The following is an 18,242-nucleotide window of genomic DNA, read 5'->3' as shown; positions in this document are numbered from 1 at the left end:
GGGAACAGGCAGTCTCTGCCCCAGAAAATAGGAAGGGTTTGCCTACGGGGTACTGTGGCACGTGTGGCCAAAGTCCCCAAAAGGTCGTGTGAGCCCAACGGCCCTACCGTTTTCTTCCTTCTGGGAATCTGTCCAAAGGGAATAAACAGATCTAGGCATGTAAAGACCTCAGTGTGCAAAGATCTAGGCACCAGCAGACTTGGCTTGATTGCACAGCCCTGCCCCAGGCACCACGCAGCCTCTCAGATCACCAAGAGCCCGTACTGGGCACTCACTCTGTGCCGGGCAGCGTGCGTCATACGTGGCGCACAGGTAGGCAAGCTTGGAACCTCACACTGAATGGAATCTGTCCTCCATAGAGCAGGAATCCAAGACTGAGATGGCCCACAGGCTAGGACCAGGATCAGGAGGACAGGCCAGGGTGGGGAGCGGGGTTTGGGGGCCTGAGTTCTCACAGCCAGTCAGCTGCAGAACAGGAAGGAGACCCCCAGTCTCCGGATTCCCCGACAGGGAGCTGCCAGACAGGTGCTTGAACACAGAAGCCTTTCATGAATCTGCGGCTCTGGTTTCCCTTCTCCCCAGTGGAGTATTTTCCAGAGTCCCACTTCTGCTATGAAACGGCAATAATATCATTGATCGTGGAGTAATTAGATATAGTAGATAGATATGGGAGAGGAGGCAGATCAGAGATACCCATCAGACAGACAGCAGGTGCCCCGGGGAGGGGTAGGGTGTTTCTACTTCCTTTCACACTGGAATGTGTTCTAACAAGCAGGCGTTATTTTCCCCGTTTAAACATATATTTACATTTTTTAGATGTTCAAATATTTTGGAGTGTTTCCTGACTGAGCATCTTTTCTACCATGTGCAGTATCCATGCTGCTCCCTGAAGGGAGAGCCCCCCTCCAAAAGGCATCATTCAGCTGGGCATACAAGACATCCAGAAGAAAACTACGGCAGGAGAGAAGAGCTCTGAATCGCCCTTAAGTTGTACTCTAAAAGCTTCCAAAGGTGAAACTCCAGGTCAAAAGCTTGCCTGAGAAGCACCCAGCACGGCTGACTGCATGTCAGCCTGGCCCAGCAGAGCTCAATCAGTCCATCCATGTGAGGGGAAGAGCCCCAGGCCTGGAACTGGAAAACCAGGCAGCGTCCCTGGGCGGTCTTGGGGATGTGACTTGGACTGTAGGCTACCAGGCTCCTCCATCCATGGGATTCATCAGGCAAGAATACCGGAGTGGGTTGCCATTTCCTTCTCCAGGGGATCTTCTGGACCCAGGGATCGAACCCAGGGTCTCCCGCATTGCGGGCAGACACTTTACCCTCTGAGCCATCAGGGACACTCTTCTAAGTCCTAGGCGATCTCATTGCAAAATGGGGATGATATGTGCATACCCGAGAAGACTGCAAGGGACGGCAGAGGCCTCATGACAATCTCCAGCAGGCAGGCGAGGAATGTTCACTGGTGGGACACTGCATAGCCCAAGGTCCACATCCTCAAAGCAGGTGATTCGGGTCACCTCTCCTTCCTGCTTCCATAATCCCAGAGCTTAGCTCCCTGAGCCAAACTAGCTGCCCCGCGCCCTTGGCCTGCATGGTGGAAGCCGGCTAGACGTCAGGAAGAATGCAATTGGTTCAAGAAAACCCCTGTTCTCTGTTTAATCGCGTTACCTGCAGAGAATGGGGGCAAGCCAAAGGGTCCTGGGTGGGTATTCAGGCCATGCTGAACAGGCCCCTCTGGTCACAGGGCCCTGGGTTGGCCCCCCTCAGCCTCAGCTCCCCCAGGCTAGGATCTCCTTCTTCCCTCCATTCCTGAGGTTCTGAGATCAGAGGCCCGCTGACAGCGGCTCGGAAGGGCTCATGGCCAAATGCACAGCATGGACACTAAGAGCTCATTCATCCACTTCTCCTGCCTGGTTTCCCTGTGGCCCTGTGCCCTCTGGTCCAGCCGGCACCAAACGGAGAGTTCATTCTCAAATGTGAGTGAGAAGGGAAAGAGTTAATCGCTCAGTTGTGCTTGACTCTTTTTGCGGCCCCCTGGACTGTAGCCCACCAGGCTCCTCTGTCCATAGGGCTTCTCCAGGCAAGAATACTGGAGTGGGTGGCCATTTCCCTCTCCAAGGCATCTTCCCGACCCAGGGATTGAACCCAGGTCTCCAGCATTGCAGGCAGATTCTTTACCATCGGAGGCAGCAGGGAAGCCCCAACCTGCTTTCAGATAACACCTGCCAGACAGCTCCTGCTTCAACCCTCCAGTGACTGCCCATCTCCTGCAGGCTTAAGTGCCACCTTGAGTGGTCTCCTGGAACAAGGTGAGCTGTAAATGAATTCATAAGAGGATTAAACGTTCACAACTCCTGCACCAAGGTCCTCCCCCTGTAGACTCAGTGCTCAGGCACACAGACCAGCCTGTGGCTCCTTGGGCCCCATCTCTTGCTGCCTTTGCACACCTGCTCCCTCTGCACAGAGCATCTCCCAGACCCCGTGCCTGGCATACACATTCAATTAAAGAAGTAAATGGTAGGGACTTCCCTGGCAGTCTAAGTGGTTAAGACTCCAGCTTCCACTGCAGATCCCTGGTGAAGGAACCAAGGTCTCACATGTTACTCAGTGCAGCCAAAAACAAATAAATGCATGAATAAATGGTAGAAGAAAGCTACGGTACATGCCAGCCATGGCGTGTTTAGGAACATGGACTGTCTTCCAAATCTGGCAGAGAGCTGGAATGCAGTGAAAGAGGACTAAATGGTTGGAGGTGAGGGGTGGGGGGCATCTCCAGGCTCCCCCCACCGAGTTCCTGCAGGCTTGGGGGCTTGACAAGCCTTTCCCAGCCTCTCATCTTTGCCCTGCTTTTCTTAAAACTTGGGCTTTACTCTTGCCACTCCCAGTCCCCGCTCTGGGATCTGCTAAGGGCTGATCCATTCACCTTCAGTGTCCAGAGTGCTGGCTCAGCCCCCGCCCTCCCCTCCTGCTCTCCGCAGTGCTAGATGCAACTGGGCCACATTGCAGGAGCTAATACACGTATCTGGAACAAATGCAGCTTTCCCTGGCCCCTGGCACCCACATTGATATCCTCTTTTTGAGAATTCCTAGAGCTCTTTTGTGCAAAGTCCTCAATAACCAGTCCCCCACGAGGCACGCATTCCCCAAAGCAGCTAATTACCACAATGGCCCAGGGGACGTTACACACCCTGGGCCCCCATCCCAAACCCACCAAGTGAGATCTCTTGGAGGCAGCAAGCCCCGCGGGCATGTGTTATCAGCAGGTTGGGGAATGCCTATCCCCAGGAACAGGAGAAGGGAATCAGCTCAGGACAGAGCTTTTCTGTCTCCAGAATGGACCCAGTGCTTCTCTCCACATCACAAGGCTGTTGCTGGGATCTGGTCACAGGACAGGAAACAACAAGGGACAAAATCTACAGCTCTGGGGAGACTTGCAGCTGCAGAAGCTCTGACCACCCTGTCCACAGTTCCGGGCCACCTTCTCCCCTTGGCCTGGATTTGAACTAGGAACACCAGCACCTCTTTTTATCTGAGTCCCTTTAGAATGTTACCAAGCCCGGAGCCCATGGAGGTAAGGTGGACAATGCCTCAGTGAGTGAGGGGTAACAGGACAGCCATGTGTCACCCCGACCAAGGAATTTCACTGCTTAAAAGCCCCTGGAGGAAGGCAGGCCTGGACCCAGCAGAGGCCAGGCTCCTCACTCCCTCCCTCTTCATGGTGGCCTAGCAGCTTGAGGACTGGGGCAATCCTGGGGGCCACTCCCGAAGCCAGGTCTCCAGCAGGATCACACTCCTGGGCACCGGCTCAGCAGCTGGAGGCTCCACTTTCCTGAAGTTTTATTTTATAATAGGGGTTTCCCTAGGTGGCTCAGATGGTAAAGAATCTGCCTCCAAGGCAGGAGAGCCGGGGTCCATCCCTGGGCTGGGAAGATCCTCTGGAGAAGGGAATGGCCACCTACTCCAGTATTCTGGCCTGGAGAATCCCATGGGCAGAGGAGCCTGGCGGGCAACAGTCCATGGGGTCGCCAAGAGTCGGACATGACTGTGCGACGAACCCTTTTTTTCACACTGTAGACAAGTTACATTGATAAAACATGCTTTTAAACTAAAATAAGTTAAAACATCTCAAAAAAAAAAAAAAAAAACAACAAAACTTGCAGGAACACCAAGGGCCATAGGAACAAGTTACCCAGTTGGCGAGTAGCTGCCAGGACCACAGTCTGATTCCTGGCCGTGTGTCACACCGGCAGACCTCCCTGAGCTCAGGGCTACTCAGGGACAAGCCTGCCTTCCCAGGCCACCTGTGGGGACCCCAGGGCGGCCTTTCCCAACAGCTCATCCCAGCTCCCGGCTCACGTGGCCCAGCACGCCTGGATCCCGTGCACCTAGGCTGTCCCCATCTGGACCCAGATCCTCTGTGGCCCTCTTTCTAGGACACAGGGCACACCATCAGGTCCCCCACTCCTCCGAGCCTCGGTGCCCCCACCAGGGTGGCGAGGGTGGCTCAGAGGCTCCGCAGGTGGTGACCTGTCTCCCTCTCCATCCTGGCTCTTGATGATACCCTCATACATTCCGTAAGGCCTAACAGCGGACAGGTTCTCTCTTTCCTTGCCTTTGGAGGGAAAAGGAACTCCCTCCCTCCAGATCCTGTCCTGAAACACAGGAAAGCTCAGAGTTCCTCTGCTTCTTCCTGCCCTGGCCACAGGGTTCCGAGGGGCTGAGAGAGGGCAGGAGGACAGGGTGCCACAGAGCCCTCTCAGTCCCAAAGGGACCCCTGACCACACCTCCCTGGTCACCTCCAGGGTTGGGATGAACACCCTTCACCAAAGCACCACCGAGTGAGGCTTACTCCACACGAGGGAAATGTCATCCCTTGCCACTAAGAGGCCCATGTCTAGTAAACATAGGGTCGGCCTCCCGGGTGATGGATGTGTTTATGTAACAGCCTCTCGACCCAGGTCTGCAGGGGCTCTGGCAGAGGGTTGGTGGGGGGCTCAGGTCAGGCTCACAGGGTGAGCAGGGAAACGCCCCGCCTGTGAAGCTGCCCCCCACCCCGCCCTCCGCTGGGGAGGCGGGGATGCTGTCTGCAGGACAGCGGCAATATGGTTTGGCAGATGGCAAAAAGAAGGATATAGGGCAGAAATCGGAGAAGGAGTTTTCTGGGCTTTTTTTTTTCTTTTTGATGCCTGCCTACAGTGGAAAAGCTAGGGCGACATAAGTGGGAAAGCAGGGGTGAGGTGGAGAATCAAGATGGGTTCCAGGAGAGACGTTGGCCAAAAAAAAACGGGGGGGGCTATGGGGGGGGAAACGGAGGAAAGCGGGAGGCGGCCTCACCAAGAAAGAGCAGGGAAGTAGAGACCAGGAGAGCTGGGAACGGATGTGTGAGGAGCAGCTGGGCCTGGTGACAATGAGACACCAGGTCCCAGAATCCGAGATGGTGACACGGAGCTTCCAGGCGTGGCAGACAGAACACGGGGTACTTCCAAACCACAGTGGGGAAGTTGGTCACGGGGGTGGGCTCTAGAGGGGGAAATTCTGCCTGTCGTGTTGGATTCAGGACGGGGGTGAACACCCAAGCGTGGCCCAGGAACACTGGCTTGCACATCATAGAAGATGCTTGGCCAGAGACCTTCTGAGCTGGGGAGCGGGGGTGGGCAATTGCTGTTAAGGAATCGGAAGTTAGAGGCGGCGTCCAGCTGAGACTCCTGCCTCTCCCTGCTTGGCCTGCCTTCCTCCACACCTCCCACCCCATGGCTGTCCCACCAAGCCTCTTCTCCCTCCAAAAGGGCCTGTGGGGGGGCGGGGGGTGGGTGAGGGAGGCATCTGGGCACTGAAGGAACTTACTTCCTCCGGGGGAAAGAGGGAAGCCACAGGGAATGGCGGCTCTCCCCGCCCCACCTCTTCAGACCAAGGAGGAAAAATTGGTCATCTCCTCTCTTTTGGGGGCCCCTGGCTCACACAGATGCCACCTCCTGTTCCCCAGCCACACCGATGATTCAGGCCATTTACTCAGATCCAAGCTAATGAGTTTTTTTTCTGTCACCTAATTAGTTCACAGTGAACTCAGCCTGGAGAGGGATGAGCAAGGGCTGGGCAAGGGACAGGAAGAAGTCAGAGGGGACCATGTCAAGAACAGAGCAGGACTCCAGCTCTAAATGAGGTCCCCTACCCCCCCCAAAAGCCCAACAACTCCTTCCTCAGCCGTGGGGACCCCTAAAAGCAGACAGGGGTTGTTTAGGGGAAGGACACTCCACCCCAGAGCCTCAAACAAAGAAAGATGCCAGTGGGGCCCTCCTGTGAGGCCCCAGTAGTGGACAGGCCCCTTCCCATCAACTCCAGGTCCTCAGCAAAAGGCCCTGCCTTTTCCTGGCATTTCTGAACCCACCACCTGCTGGGGGGTGACCGCCTTCAAAGGGAAAGGAGAGGGAGGAGGAAGCAGATGGCCCAGGCCCAGGTCCATCTGCCCCACTGGCGCTCAAAGGTCACCATGCTGCCTAAGAGGTGGGGGCCTGCTGATGCTGCCTGTCCCCACTACACCAGGGGTCCTGGCACATCTGCCAGCAGCGTGCCCCCACTTCCTCTGCCCCTCAGCTGCCAAGTCCAGGCCTGAGAGCCTAGAGAAAGGAGCGCTGGGTAACTAAGTGGCCCATGGTTCCAGTTTCCAACACCTGGCACCCGAGTCCCTGGAGGTCGGTCAGGGCCCAGGAGCCCCCAGCTTGCCTCTGGAGCCTCTCCCTGGAGAGCAGAGGCAGGTGTCCGGCGCGCGTTGGACACAGCGAAGGCGACACTGGCTCGGCCGAGGCCTCTCACGCGGCCCCCGGTGCCCCAGCCCCGCGCCAGGCCTGCCCCGCTCCCGGCCGCCGCGGCGTGCGGGGTGTGCATCGGCAGAGAGGGCCTCGGGGAGCGCCACCCTCCGGGGCCCGCGGGCGCCGGGCCCGGGAACGCTGCCATCCACTAACGGCAGGCTCCGATTCACCGCTGCGAGGCGGGCAGGGCCGGGGCGGCAGCTGAGACGCCTCTCCGGCAGCGGCCCCACCTCCTGGCCCGCCGAGGCCCTCCGCCGCGCCCACCCTCCTGGGCCATGCCCGACCAGACCGGGCCCCAGGGCCCCGGAACCTCCGCGGCTCCCAGCACACCCGTTCCCGCAGCGACGCCACCCTCACAGCCTGGAGCACGCAGATCAGAAAACGTGTCCCCCGGCACGGGACCTGCCCCCCAGCCCCAAAGTGTCGCCAGCCGAGAAATGGCGAAGCCTGGCCGCCGGCTCTGCAGCGCCAGCGATCGGCAAACCGCGTGACCCGACTTCAGGCGCGCGAGGACCCCCAGACCGGGAAAGCGTGGCCGGAACGGGCCAGCGGGGCCGGAGAGGCCACCGCGCCCCGGCTCCCGCAGCCCCCGGCTCCGCTCACCCTCGATGGAGATGACGTGCTCCCGGATCTGATTCTGCAGCGCCAGGTCCTCGATGCGCTCGATCAGGTCGTAGATGGCGTAGATATTGGGATGCACGGACTCGAAGCGCTGGATCTCGGCCCGGATGGCCGCTGAGTTGGAGAGTGCGAACTGCTGGGGGGGCCCGCCGGCCAGCTGCTGCGAGGGGCCGCCGCCGCCCCCGGCCCCCGGCCCTGCGCCGCCGAACTGCCCGCCGCCCCCCGCGCCGCCGCCGCCGCTGCCTCCCGGCGCCGCCAGGCTCGGCTGCTGCTGCGGGCTCTGTCCCCCGCCCGCCTGGAAGTTCATGGCTCCGGAGCCGCGGGGCCCGAGGCGGGCCCGGCCGGGGCCGGGGCGGCGCTGCGGCGGCGGCGGCGGCGGGCGGGCGCGCGGGGCTGGGGCCGGGACTACGGAGCGGGCGGCGCGGGGCTAGTGCATGGGGCCGAGGGCTGGGGGCAGAGGCCAGGAGGCGCCGCCGCGCACGCTGGGGCCGCTGCTGCCGGGCGCTCCCCGGCGCCGCGATCCTGCTGCCTGGAAGCCGCCTCCAGCGGCAACAACAACGGGACCGGGAGCGCGCGGCCCGGGCCCTCCCCCCCGCGTCATGCGCACGCACCACCGCCCCCGCCGGCTCCGGCACACGCAGCCTGAGCCCCCCTCCCCGCCGCCCCCGCCTCTCCAGCGCGCGGGCCCCAACGCCCCCGCCCCTCGCTAGCTTGCTGGCGAAGCAGCCTCCACCCCCGAGTCGCGCGCTCGGCCCCGGCGGCCGGCCCCTCCCACCCAGCCTGGGCCCTTCCGCCTCCTTTCCAGCCCCCACCACACCCGCTGCGAGGGCCACTCGCTTGGAGGGGACAGCTGCCCTGCCCGCCTCGCGGCCCCAGCTGTCGCTTTCGCCCCCCTTTGCTGGTCTGGGTGGAGTGTCTGTTCTCCGGGCAGTGCCGGGATGCTGATGAACGCGGCTGGTGGGCCGAGGAGGGTCGCCGCCCCGGACCCAACTGCGCCTCGCCTACACTGTCCTGCCATCCGTGCGGCACAGGCTCCCCTGTCCCTGGGCCCCGAGGTCACCGCTAGAGACCACGCCAACTCAGGGTTCTTTCTCAGGCCCTCCCTGGACTTTCCATTGCCGGCTGCGGGCACCGAGGCTGGGAATCTGGGTCCCTGGTTTCTATTTCCAGTTCTTCCTGAGACCTTCATCTGCGGGGCCCTTGAAAATGACACTTGAAACAGCAATGTCCTCTCTCTTATCTTCCAGCCTCTCCTAAAAGATCCCCACTGCCGAACTGGTGGAGGATTAAGTGAACGCTGTTGGACCTCCCTGGAAAGGGGAAGGAAGAAAAGAATCAAATATTATGCCTTCTTTCCCCACTCACCCCATTTAAGACACTCACCAGGGTCCACATGGTGGCCTCAGTTTTCCTTGTTTTCTCTCCTTTGTCCATCCTGTGTTCCTGTCCACTCCTGGGGCCGGGAAGCCCCCTTCAATGTCCTAGTTCTTCTGCATCCTCATTGCTAAAGCTGAATGCAGATTCACTAGCCACCCCCTTCCCCCCAACTTTTCATAAACCCCATAAGAGGTGGCTTGTGCAGAACCCAGGTCCCAGCCAATCAGCCTGCCAGGACTCTACCCCAATGTCCTCTGGCACAGTTGACAGATACCATCCTTTTTACATACACTTCCACTTCCAAAATACCCAAGCTGGGTATTTTCCCAGCATAAAGTTGCCCACCATTTAAGCTACCCACACCACTCGACCCCAGTACCAACCTAATCACCTTTCTAAGTATCTTGAACCTTCCAAAGAACCTGGTGCAAGCTAATCAACACCTTGGGGCCTCCCAAGCTCCAGAGAGGTGTGAGTCCTACCTACCTGCTTGTTCTGAAGAATGTCTTTCACCCTCTTTGGGTTTCATCTGAAAAAATATAGTGGTTGGACAGATCACCTAGCCTGATGTTCTATAAGTCTAAAAGCAGTACCCAACATATATTTTAGATGCTTAATTAAAATTGAAAGCAAGAAGTAGCAGTAGGTACTTCCCAGGAGAGATGCTGAAGGTAAAGAGCCCTTCAAAAGTGTTGCCCCAGCAGTTGGCACACACCTGTTTTAGCACTAGTGGGCTAATTGTGTCCTCTATTAGTACATTAGCTACATGAGAGCAGGGGTACAGTCTGATTTGCCATTGTATTCCCGGAGTCTGACCCAGTGCCCAACACATGGTATACATTTAATAAATACTTCTACAATAAATGGATAAATGGGAAGGAACTAGAAATAAGTTATTAATAGTTCTATATGTTGTAAGTCTAAACTGACAGTCCCAAGGCAACATTTGAGTGTTTGCTCCTATAAGTAGGTATAGGCTATGAGGGCACCAGGGTACATTACTTTTAATCAAGACTGACCTATAAAGTTTGTGGCTATAGGAGCCCAAAGGAAGGAGGGAAAACCCATAAAAATTAACTTGGTTCAGGCCACACGAGGCTCAATGTCTCCTGTACAGCAATACTCTAAGGATCCAATTTCTGAGCCCAAATTTTAGGGGAGGAAGCGTTGTAAGAGAATAAATATCTACCGTGTGACAGATCCCCTATACAGTTTTCACACTTCTTTAATAAAACACCAAATTTCCCCCATTACAACTGTCTTCCGAGGTAAGTTTTAAGAACGAAGAAATTTAGGTTCATATAGATTCAATAACGCACTCAAGGTCATATAGTTGATAAGCACGGGATAAGGGGTCAGAATTTTTTGCCATGTTCCGAAGTCCATGCTCCTCACAGTCTTACAGGAGCCCAGTGGAGGAGGAGCCAGGTAAATAAGGCAGCCCTAAGCCCCCCAGAGGATGAGACGGCTGGATGGCATCACCGACTCAATGGACATGAGTTTGGGTAAACTCCAGGAGTTGGTGATGGACAGGGAGACCTGGTGTGCTGCAGTCCATGGGGTCGCAAAGAGTCGGACACGACTGAGCGACTGAACTGAACTGAAGCCTCCCATGGCCAGCCCTGAAGACCCATCTCCTCAGTCAGCCTTGGGGGCGGGGGCAGGGGGGTGCAGCCCGTGGATACTGGGCTCTGGGCTGAAGAGTCAACGTGGAGGGTCCACTCTGACTTAAGAGTAGGCCGGCGTAGGGTCCACCTGCGCTCCACAAAGACTGCATCACCAAACACGGGGGTGGGGCGGGGGGGTGATATGACAGGCTTAGCCAGAAACCAGCTGACGTTGGTTTCTGATGTGATACACGTCCTGGCTGCCCGCGGGCGAGGGAGAGGATCCTGCTGCCCGCCCCCCCCCCAACCTCGCCTCGAACCTCTGCGGGCTACCACAACCTCAAAGCCGCCGCCGCCAGCCCCTCAGCGATCTGTGGGCGCTGGGCGCAGGCCGCTGAACCCCGCACGTGCGTCCGCAGCGCAGAACGCTGGACTGCGCATCCTTCCAGACTACAAGACCCACAATGCTCCGGGCGGCGGCGGCGGGGAAGGAGGGGGTGCCTCCAGGTGTCTGCGACCTCGCCACCTCCCTCCCGGAAGTGCCCGAGGGTCCGCTATGGAGCTGGCGGAGCTGGGCGGTGAGTCCCTGCGCCTTGGCCGCACCACCCCGCTGCCCCAGCAGCTGGCCCTGCTGGCCCCGCCCCTGGATCTCCCGCGCCCGCCAGCCACTCGGGGTGTGGGGGCGGGCGGCGGGAAGATGCGAAGGGTGGTGGAGGATGGAGGTGGGGAGGGCAAAGTCTTGGGTTCCCGGGAGAGATCAGGGGTCTTGCAGCAGGCTGGCTTTGGAGAGGTTTCCCAGGGGAGGCGCGGGGTCGGGACGCCTCGGGTGGGGTTTAAGTGACCGGGGGGGCCGAGTTGCAGGGGGGGGGGCTAGGGTTGGGGGTGGGAACCCTCGGAGGTTCCAGTTTGCCAAAGGGAAGCAGTTTGACATTTGGCGTGGGGAAGCCTTGGGAAGCCGTCCTGTGCTGCGGGTGGGGGTTGGCTGAATGGTAAGGGGGCGGTGTGCGTGTGTGTAGAGACCTTTTTTCTTCCCCCTTGGAGAAACTTTAGCGATGGAGCGGTATTAATAGATAGGCTTTGCCGTGAAATAGGCAAAGGAGTAGATAAACTTTGAGATGACCTAAATGGGAAGAATAGGTAAGCTTTGGGTGGTTTGGTGGGGGCTGAATTTAAGGGAGAGGTTGCTTAGAAGGTCAAAGCTCTGACTTCGGAATAGGGTTTGGGTGAATTGCGGAACTGCTTAAAGACCTGAAATTTAGGTTACAGAAAATTAGGACTTGTGATTTGGTGTTGGGAAGGGGTATGTGGGGCAAGTTTGGGGTGGCCAGGTGTCAGAGCAGTGTTATGTCCCAGGGTAGGGCTGGGATAACTGGGCGGAATGAGGACTGTGGGAGAGTTGTGGTGGGGTAGGGTCAGGGGCCCCCTGAAATTCAGAGGGCTCTTGGCGGGTGAGCCAGCCCCTCATGGGTTCTTTGTGCCTCTCCAGCTCGGTAGCGCGGCAGGCAAGGCAGGTGCCATGGCCCTGATTGAAGGGGTAGGTGATGAGGTGACCATCCTTTTCTCGGTGCTTGCCTGCCTTCTGGTGCTGGCTCTCGCCTGGGTCTCAACGCACACTGCCGAGGGCGCCGATCCACTGCCCCAGCCATCAGGGACCCCAACACCAACGCAGCCCAGCGAAGCCATGGCGGTCACGGACAGCATCAGAGGGGAGGCCCCAGGAGCTGAGACCCCCGGCCTGAGACACCGAGGTCAGGCAGCACCACCAGAACCCGGTGTGGGGCTTGCAGCAACGCCGCCACCTCCGGACTCCCCCCAGGAGCCCCTGGTACTTCGACTGAAATTCCTCAACGACTCTGAGCAGGTGGCCAGAGTCTGGCCCCACGACACCATTGGCTCCCTGAAAAGGTAAGCCGGGAGGATGACAGGAAGGAAGTGCTAAAGAGTGGGACGGGGATGATCACAGTCCTAGAAGGGCCAGCAGAGATCCGGGAGATCCTCTTATAGATGAGGAAACTGAGGGCCCTGGTCACACACTGTATGACCCCCACCCCCACCCCCACAACACACCGTGGAGGCCAGAGGTGAGGGTAGGAGAGTTGTTCCCAACCAGGGGCCAGGAGTGCCTGAGACCCGCTCTATTACCCAGGTCCCTCTCTCCTCAGGACCCAGTTTCCCGGCCGGGAACAGCACGTGCGACTCATCTACCAAGGGCAGCTACTGGGAGACGACACCCAGACCCTGGGCAGCCTTCACCTCCCTCCCAACTGTGTCCTCCACTGCCACGTGTCCACACGGGTGGGTCCCCCCCTCCCGCCCTGCCCGCCAGGGTCCGAGCCAGGCCCCTCCGGGCTGGAAGTAGGCAGCCTGCTGCTGCCCCTTCTCCTGCTGCTGCTGCTTCTGCTCTGGTACTGCCAGATCCAGTACCGGCCCTTCTTTCCCCTGACCGCCACTCTGGGTCTGGCCGGCTTCACCCTGCTCCTCAGCCTCCTGGCCTTTGCCATGTACCGCCCGTAGTGCCTCCGCGGGCTCTTGGCTACGCCGCCGGCCCCTCGGGACCTTGCTCGCAACGACAAGGTGGGAGCTGCTGTCTGCCCAGGCCCGCCTCTCCGACCTGTCTCTTCCCGCTACCCTGGAGCCCAGCGCTGCGAGGCAGAGCACTCCGGGGGTCGGCGGAGGCCCCTCCCTGTGACCTTCATGGCTCTGGGCCACCTCCCCGGGCAGCTGGCCCTCAGCGCCCCCTGACAGTGGGCTACTCCGGGTCAGACAGCTGCTGTCGCTGCCTTGGCCCTGGACAGAGCCGGGCCACGCCCCTGGGCCCTTAGGGCTCAGGCTGAGGACCTGGGCACCTCTTAGTCCCGGATCGCTCCTTGGCTGGTTTGGGGACCCGAGGACTGGGAAGGGCTGGAGAAGGGGAGTCGGGATGGGTGGAGGGAGCTTTCTGGAACACGTGCAGATTAAATAACTGTGAAGTTTTTACTCTTGGCCTAGTGTCTGCGTGTGTGGGTCGCGGGGGAGGGGGGCTGCGGGGCGCTCTCCCCTACTGGGAGAAAAGGGGTGGGCCAGACGCTTCGCTGTGCCCTGCCCGCCCAGGCCAACCGCTGCCGACTCCCCTCTGCACCCCAATCTCAGCCCCCAGCCCTTTGGCCCCGCCCCGGCCCCGCCCCAGCCCTTTGGCCCCGCCCCAGCCCGGCGCCGCGCGCGCGCAGCTTCCCGGAAGAAAGGGGCGGGGCACGCGGCGCCCTGGCGCGCGGGGCCTGCCGGGAGCCACGTCTTTGCTCCGGAGGACTTACTTGGCGCGGCGATTGGCGTCCGGGCCGCGCGGTTCGGGGGCTGCCGGGAAGATGGAGGACTCGGTGGCCCCCTGATGAGGAGGCCGCGGGGGGAGCCCGGCTCCCGGGCCCCGAGACCGACTGAGGGAGCGACCTGCGCGGGGCCTGGGGAGTCATGTAGGGGTGGCGCCTGCGGGGCGGGCCGCGGGGAAGGGCGGCGGGAGTTGGTGTTGGCGACCACGACCACGGTCTCCTGGCATTCCCCCCGGGCCGTGGGTGGGGGTGTGTGTGTCGGGGGGGGCCCCTGACACCGCCGACTCCGCGCCGTAGCGCAGGCCGCGCCCGCGGGCTCCACGGGCGCCCTCCGAGGTGGGCCCTGCGTTCTCGTTTCACAGGCGAGAAGGCTTGGGCAGGGAGACTGAAGCCACTTGTCCAAGGTCACGCAGCTGGTAAGTGGGAGCGCCCAGCATGGAACCCAGGACCGCGGAGCCCGCGCTCCACCCTCCGGTACCACCGCCGCCTCCTGCGGGAGGGGGAGGTGGTCGGGGGTGGGGGGGAGCGTATCTGTAGGGCGAGCTGGGCTCCAGGCTGGGCGCGACCACTAACCAGATTCGGGACCTCGGGGCTTGCCTTAACCCCCTCGCCTCCCTGGGCCTTGGTCTCTCCACCTGTGAAATCGAGATAGTACCAGCCCCTGCCTGCCTCCTCACGGGCGTGTCAGAGGAGGATCGGAGGAGATGATGCATGTGGAATTGCTCTGTAAAAATTCCTCCGTGAGAACTCTGAAGGATTCCGATTGCTCTCGCAAAGGTTGGAAGGAGTCAGAGAGGGGCGGGTTGGGGAAGAGGACCAGAGCAGTCACAAGGGTGAAGAGAGTCCGGGTTGCTCTGACCCCAGACTCCTCTGAATGGGGAGCGAGGTGAGGAATAGAGAGTTGGTCTTTCTCCCCTCTGGAGAATACCTCACTCCCTTTTTTGGGCCACCCCTCAGGGTCTCCAACACCCAACTCCATGCTTCGAGTCCTGCTCTCTGCCCAGGCCTCCAGTGCTCGTCTGTCTGGCTTGCTGCTGCTCCCACCAGTACAGCCCTGCTGTCTGGGACCCAGCAAATGGGGAGACCACCGGCCTCCTGGAGGAGGCCCCCATGCAGGCCCTGTGCAGGGATTGCAGCGGCTTCTGGAACAGGCGAGGAGCCCTGGGGAGCTGCTGCGCTGGCTGGGGCAGAACCCCACCAAAGTGCGTGCCCACCACTACCCTGTGGCGCTTCGTCGTCTGAGCCAGCTCTTGGGGTCTCTGCCGCAGCCCCCTCCTGTGGAGCAGGCCACGCTGCAGGACTTGAGTCAGCTCATCATCCGAAACTGCCCCTCCTTTGACATTCACACCATCCACGTGTGTCTGCACCTTGCAGCCTTACTGGGTGAGGACGGTGTCTATGGGTGGGTGGGTGTTAATGGAAGGATAGAGAAACCGTAGCAGACCCACCTGAGATCACTGACAGACCCCACCTCAAGCTTTGCCAGGAACGGCACACTTGCTGAGTGATGCCACACTTGCTGCTGCTCTGCAGTATCCATGACAGTCATCACGAGTCAAGCAGCATGAGTCGCAGCTTAAGTTAGGATGCCACCCCTTTTTTATTGTTGTTTAGTCGCTAAGTCATGTCTGGCTCTTATGCGATCCCATGAACCATAGCCCGCCAGGTCCTCTGTCCATGGGATTCTCCAGGCAAGAATACTGGAGCGGGTTGCCATTTCCTTCTCTAGGGGATCTTCCGGACCCAGGGATCAAACCTGTGCACTGCCAGGTGGATTCTTTACCACTGGGCCACCAGGTCTCTTCTAATACAGTGCTCTAGGGAGCCACTGCGATTTATCACCATTGGCAAGAGAAGAGATCTTAAACTGCCTTCTTTGTATAAGGCCTTCCCCACAGACAGCTGTGATACCTTTATTCACGTGGTAGTTCCCATTTCTCTGGTGTTTCCACGTGCTCTGTAGCAGAACTTCCAGCCCAGAAAACAGAGATGAGAAGGACTGAGGATTCACTAACTACAACTGCAGGATTGCAGCAGAGCAGAGCAGCTCCTTCCCTGCCTCCTTTGACCCTCTGCCTCTCAGGCTTCCCATCAGATGGGCCCCTGATGTGCGCCCTGGAGCAGGAGCGAAGGTTCCGCCTCCCTCCGAAGCCACCGCCCCCTCTGCCGCCTATCCTTCGAGGTGGGCAAAGGTTGGAAGCCGCTCTAAGCTGTCCCCGTTTCCAGCGGCGTCCTCAGCAGCACCTCATCCGCAGCCTGGCAGGTGCCAGAGGCGGGGACAGGAGATGGGGGCGGGGGCGGGGGTGGAGGCAAGCAGTATCTGCTGGAATCTCACCCGGGTCTGGCCTGAGGGTCCAGCGTGATAAGCTGTTCTTCACAGAGGCCAGGCCCGAGGAACTGACTCCCCACGTGATGGTGCTCCTGGCCCAGCACTTGGCCCGCCACCGGTTGAGGGAGCCCCAACTTCTGGAAGCCATTGCCCACTTCCTGGTGGTTCAGGAAGCCCAGCTCAATAGCAAGGTGGGATTGCCTCTCACCTTCCCCAGCTCCTCTCCTAGTGGTCCTCAGACACCCCAGCAGGCCTAGCCCCCCCACCCCCACCTTGTCCACTTGATTGGCTGCTGCTTCCTGCAGCAGACCACCTACCTAGGCTCTCTGGCCTCTCCCCTGGGGTACCATCTTGGCTCACTCCCCGACTGGCTTGTCCAACTCCCCACCAGGTACACCTGGTTCTCTGCACTTTTCCAAACATGCTTAGCCAGTGTCTTAGCTTGGTCGATCCCACCCCACCAAGTCTTCAGGGCCAGAACCCATAGCAATGTCTCTGCTTGTTTGGAGACTGACCACATGGGGCTTGAGCAGTGCTTATGCTATTGAGCATCTGTGCTGTAGAGGGACTGTCCTGCCTTTCCAGTGACTGATGTCATCAGCTTGCAGGCCAAGTCTCCCTGAGGTTCAGCTTGTAAAGAAGACAGGAGAATCTTCCCCCTGGGTGATGGGCTGCTCTTTGACCCACAGGTGGTACAGAAGTTGGTCCTGCCCTTTGGGCGGCTGAACTACGTGCCTCTGGAGCAGCAGTTTATGCCCTGCCTTGAGAGGATCCTGGCTCGGGAAGCAGGGGTGGCCCCCCTGGCAACTGTCAACATATTGATGTCACTGTGTCAGCTGCAGTGCCTGCCCTTCCAAGCCCTGCACTTTGTCTTTTCCCCTGGTTTCATCAACCACATCAGTGGTGCGCAGACTTGGGGGGCTGGCTGTATCCTGGAGGGCCGGGGGGCTGGGGAAAGCAGGTGAGGGTCTGCACCCCAGTAAGCCTCGTTCTGCTTTCCCCACAGGCACCCCTCATGCCCTGATCATGCGGCGCTACCTCTCCCTGCTAGACACGGCGGTAGAGCTGGAGCTCCCAGGATATCGGGGCGCCCGCCTTCCCCGAAGGCAGCAAGTGCCCATCTTCCCCCAGCCACTCATCACTGACCGCGCCCGCTGCAAGTACAGGTGGGTGGGCAGCTGGGGGAGGGAAGGGGTTGGCTGGCAAGGAGCACCCGGGTAGATAGGCCTGGGGGACCCTGAGCTGTCTATGCTGCTGCACTCTGGGTCACCAGAAAGCTAAGCCCCAAAGGCCATTTCCCAGCCTGGGTGTGGAAGTAGGTGGGACCAAGCTAAAAAGAGTACCCTGGGGGTCCTTCTGAGCCGGGCTTCTCTTCTCTCAGTCACAAGGACATAGTAGCAGAGGGGCTGCGCCAGCTGCTGGGGGAGGAGAAATACCGGCAGGACCTGACCGTGCCTCCAGGCTACAGCACAGGTGAGCTCCGGGTGGGCCGGCGAGCCCCCGGGAAGCAGAGCCTCCGCCGGAAGCCAGTGGCTCTTTCTCTCCCGGCCCCGCAGACTTCCTGCTGTGTGTCAGCAGCTGCGGCTCGGTGCTGCCCGTGAGAGCCCAGGACCCCTTCCTGCCGTACCCTCCCAGGTCCTGTCCCCGCGCCACCCGGGACCCTGCCCAAAGGTAAGGCAGGAGCCTGGGAGAGCCTCCCTGGCCCCCGCGCATAGCGACTGAGCCGCAGTCCCTTCCTCTCCAGGGTGGTGCTGATGCTGCGGGAGCGCTGGCACTTCTGTCGGGACGGCCGGGTGCTGCTGGGCTCCCGAGCCCTGAGGGAGAGGCACCTGGGCCTAATGGGGTATCAGCTCCTGCCGGTGAGGCCCCGCCCCCAGCCCCACCCCACGCCCCGCCCCTCCACGCCCCCACTAGGACCTGGTGGCCAGCTCCCCAGCCCCCAGGGATGACGAACTCTGTCCTCCGCCCCGCAGCTACCCTTTGAAGAACTGGAGTCCCAGAGAGGCCTGCCCCAGCTCAAGAGCTACCTGAGGCAGAAGCTCCAGGCCCTGGGCCTCCGCTGGGGACCTGAAGGGGGGTGAGGGGTGCACACAGGCTCAGGATGGCCCCCTCGTTGGGGTGGACAATTTGCACTTTGCTTCCCTTTGCTTTGACTTGTCATTAAAGTCCCTCTCCTTCCCCATCGCCCGTTTTGTTTCTG

The 18,242-nt window shown here is 60.1% G+C and overlaps 3 protein-coding genes across 11 annotated transcripts in view; 2 read left to right on the top strand and 1 right to left on the bottom strand.

Annotated features, from left to right (window-relative positions):
* The window catches only part of AGAP3 (ArfGAP with GTPase domain, ankyrin repeat and PH domain 3), a 56,720-nt gene extending 48,691 nt beyond the window's left edge, over positions 1-8,029 (bottom strand). The window contains exon 1 of one of the 3 annotated variants that reach the window (XM_055591283.1): positions 7,410-8,029. In XM_055591283.1, coding sequence (XP_055447258.1) covers positions 7,410-7,734 — 325 coding nt within the window. In that variant the 5' untranslated portion in view covers positions 7,735-8,029. The remainder of the gene's footprint in view (positions 1-7,409) is intronic. The other 2 variants (XM_055591280.1, XM_055591281.1) reach the window with 2 other exon arrangements.
* Positions 8,030-10,799: 2,770 nt separating this feature from the next.
* Positions 10,800-13,409, top strand: TMUB1 (transmembrane and ubiquitin like domain containing 1). Its single transcript, XM_055589619.1, has 3 exons — positions 10,800-10,989; positions 11,898-12,316; positions 12,574-13,409. Exons 1-3 carry the CDS (start codon positions 10,876-10,878, stop codon positions 12,923-12,925), a joined length of 885 nt encoding a protein of 294 aa, XP_055445594.1. The 5' UTR covers positions 10,800-10,875; the 3' UTR covers positions 12,926-13,409.
* Positions 13,410-13,643: 234 nt separating this feature from the next.
* Positions 13,644-18,224, top strand: FASTK (Fas activated serine/threonine kinase). 7 transcript variants are annotated; one of them, XM_055591279.1, is made up of 12 exons: positions 13,644-13,857; positions 14,076-14,129; positions 14,671-14,864; positions 14,982-15,096; positions 15,797-15,976; positions 16,094-16,233; positions 16,732-16,945; positions 17,049-17,208; positions 17,424-17,515; positions 17,599-17,713; positions 17,787-17,901; positions 18,016-18,224. In XM_055591279.1, exons 1-12 carry the CDS (start codon positions 13,776-13,778, stop codon positions 18,121-18,123), a joined length of 1,569 nt encoding a protein of 522 aa, XP_055447254.1. In that variant the 5' UTR covers positions 13,644-13,775; the 3' UTR covers positions 18,124-18,224. The 7 variants fall into 7 exon arrangements, with proteins under 7 accessions (XP_055447254.1, XP_055447251.1, XP_055447252.1 ...); XM_055591276.1 differs by having other exon boundaries at positions 15,677-15,976; XM_055591277.1 differs by having other exon boundaries at positions 14,671-15,096.
* Positions 18,225-18,242: the final 18 nt, after the last annotated feature.

Source organism: Bubalus kerabau, chromosome 8 (assembly GCF_029407905.1).
Source record: "Bubalus kerabau isolate K-KA32 ecotype Philippines breed swamp buffalo chromosome 8, PCC_UOA_SB_1v2, whole genome shotgun sequence".
Lineage (NCBI taxonomy): Eukaryota > Metazoa > Chordata > Mammalia > Artiodactyla > Bovidae > Bubalus > Bubalus kerabau.
The sequence above is the reverse complement of the archived record's forward strand: the minus strand, read 5'-3'. Positions and strand labels throughout refer to the sequence as shown.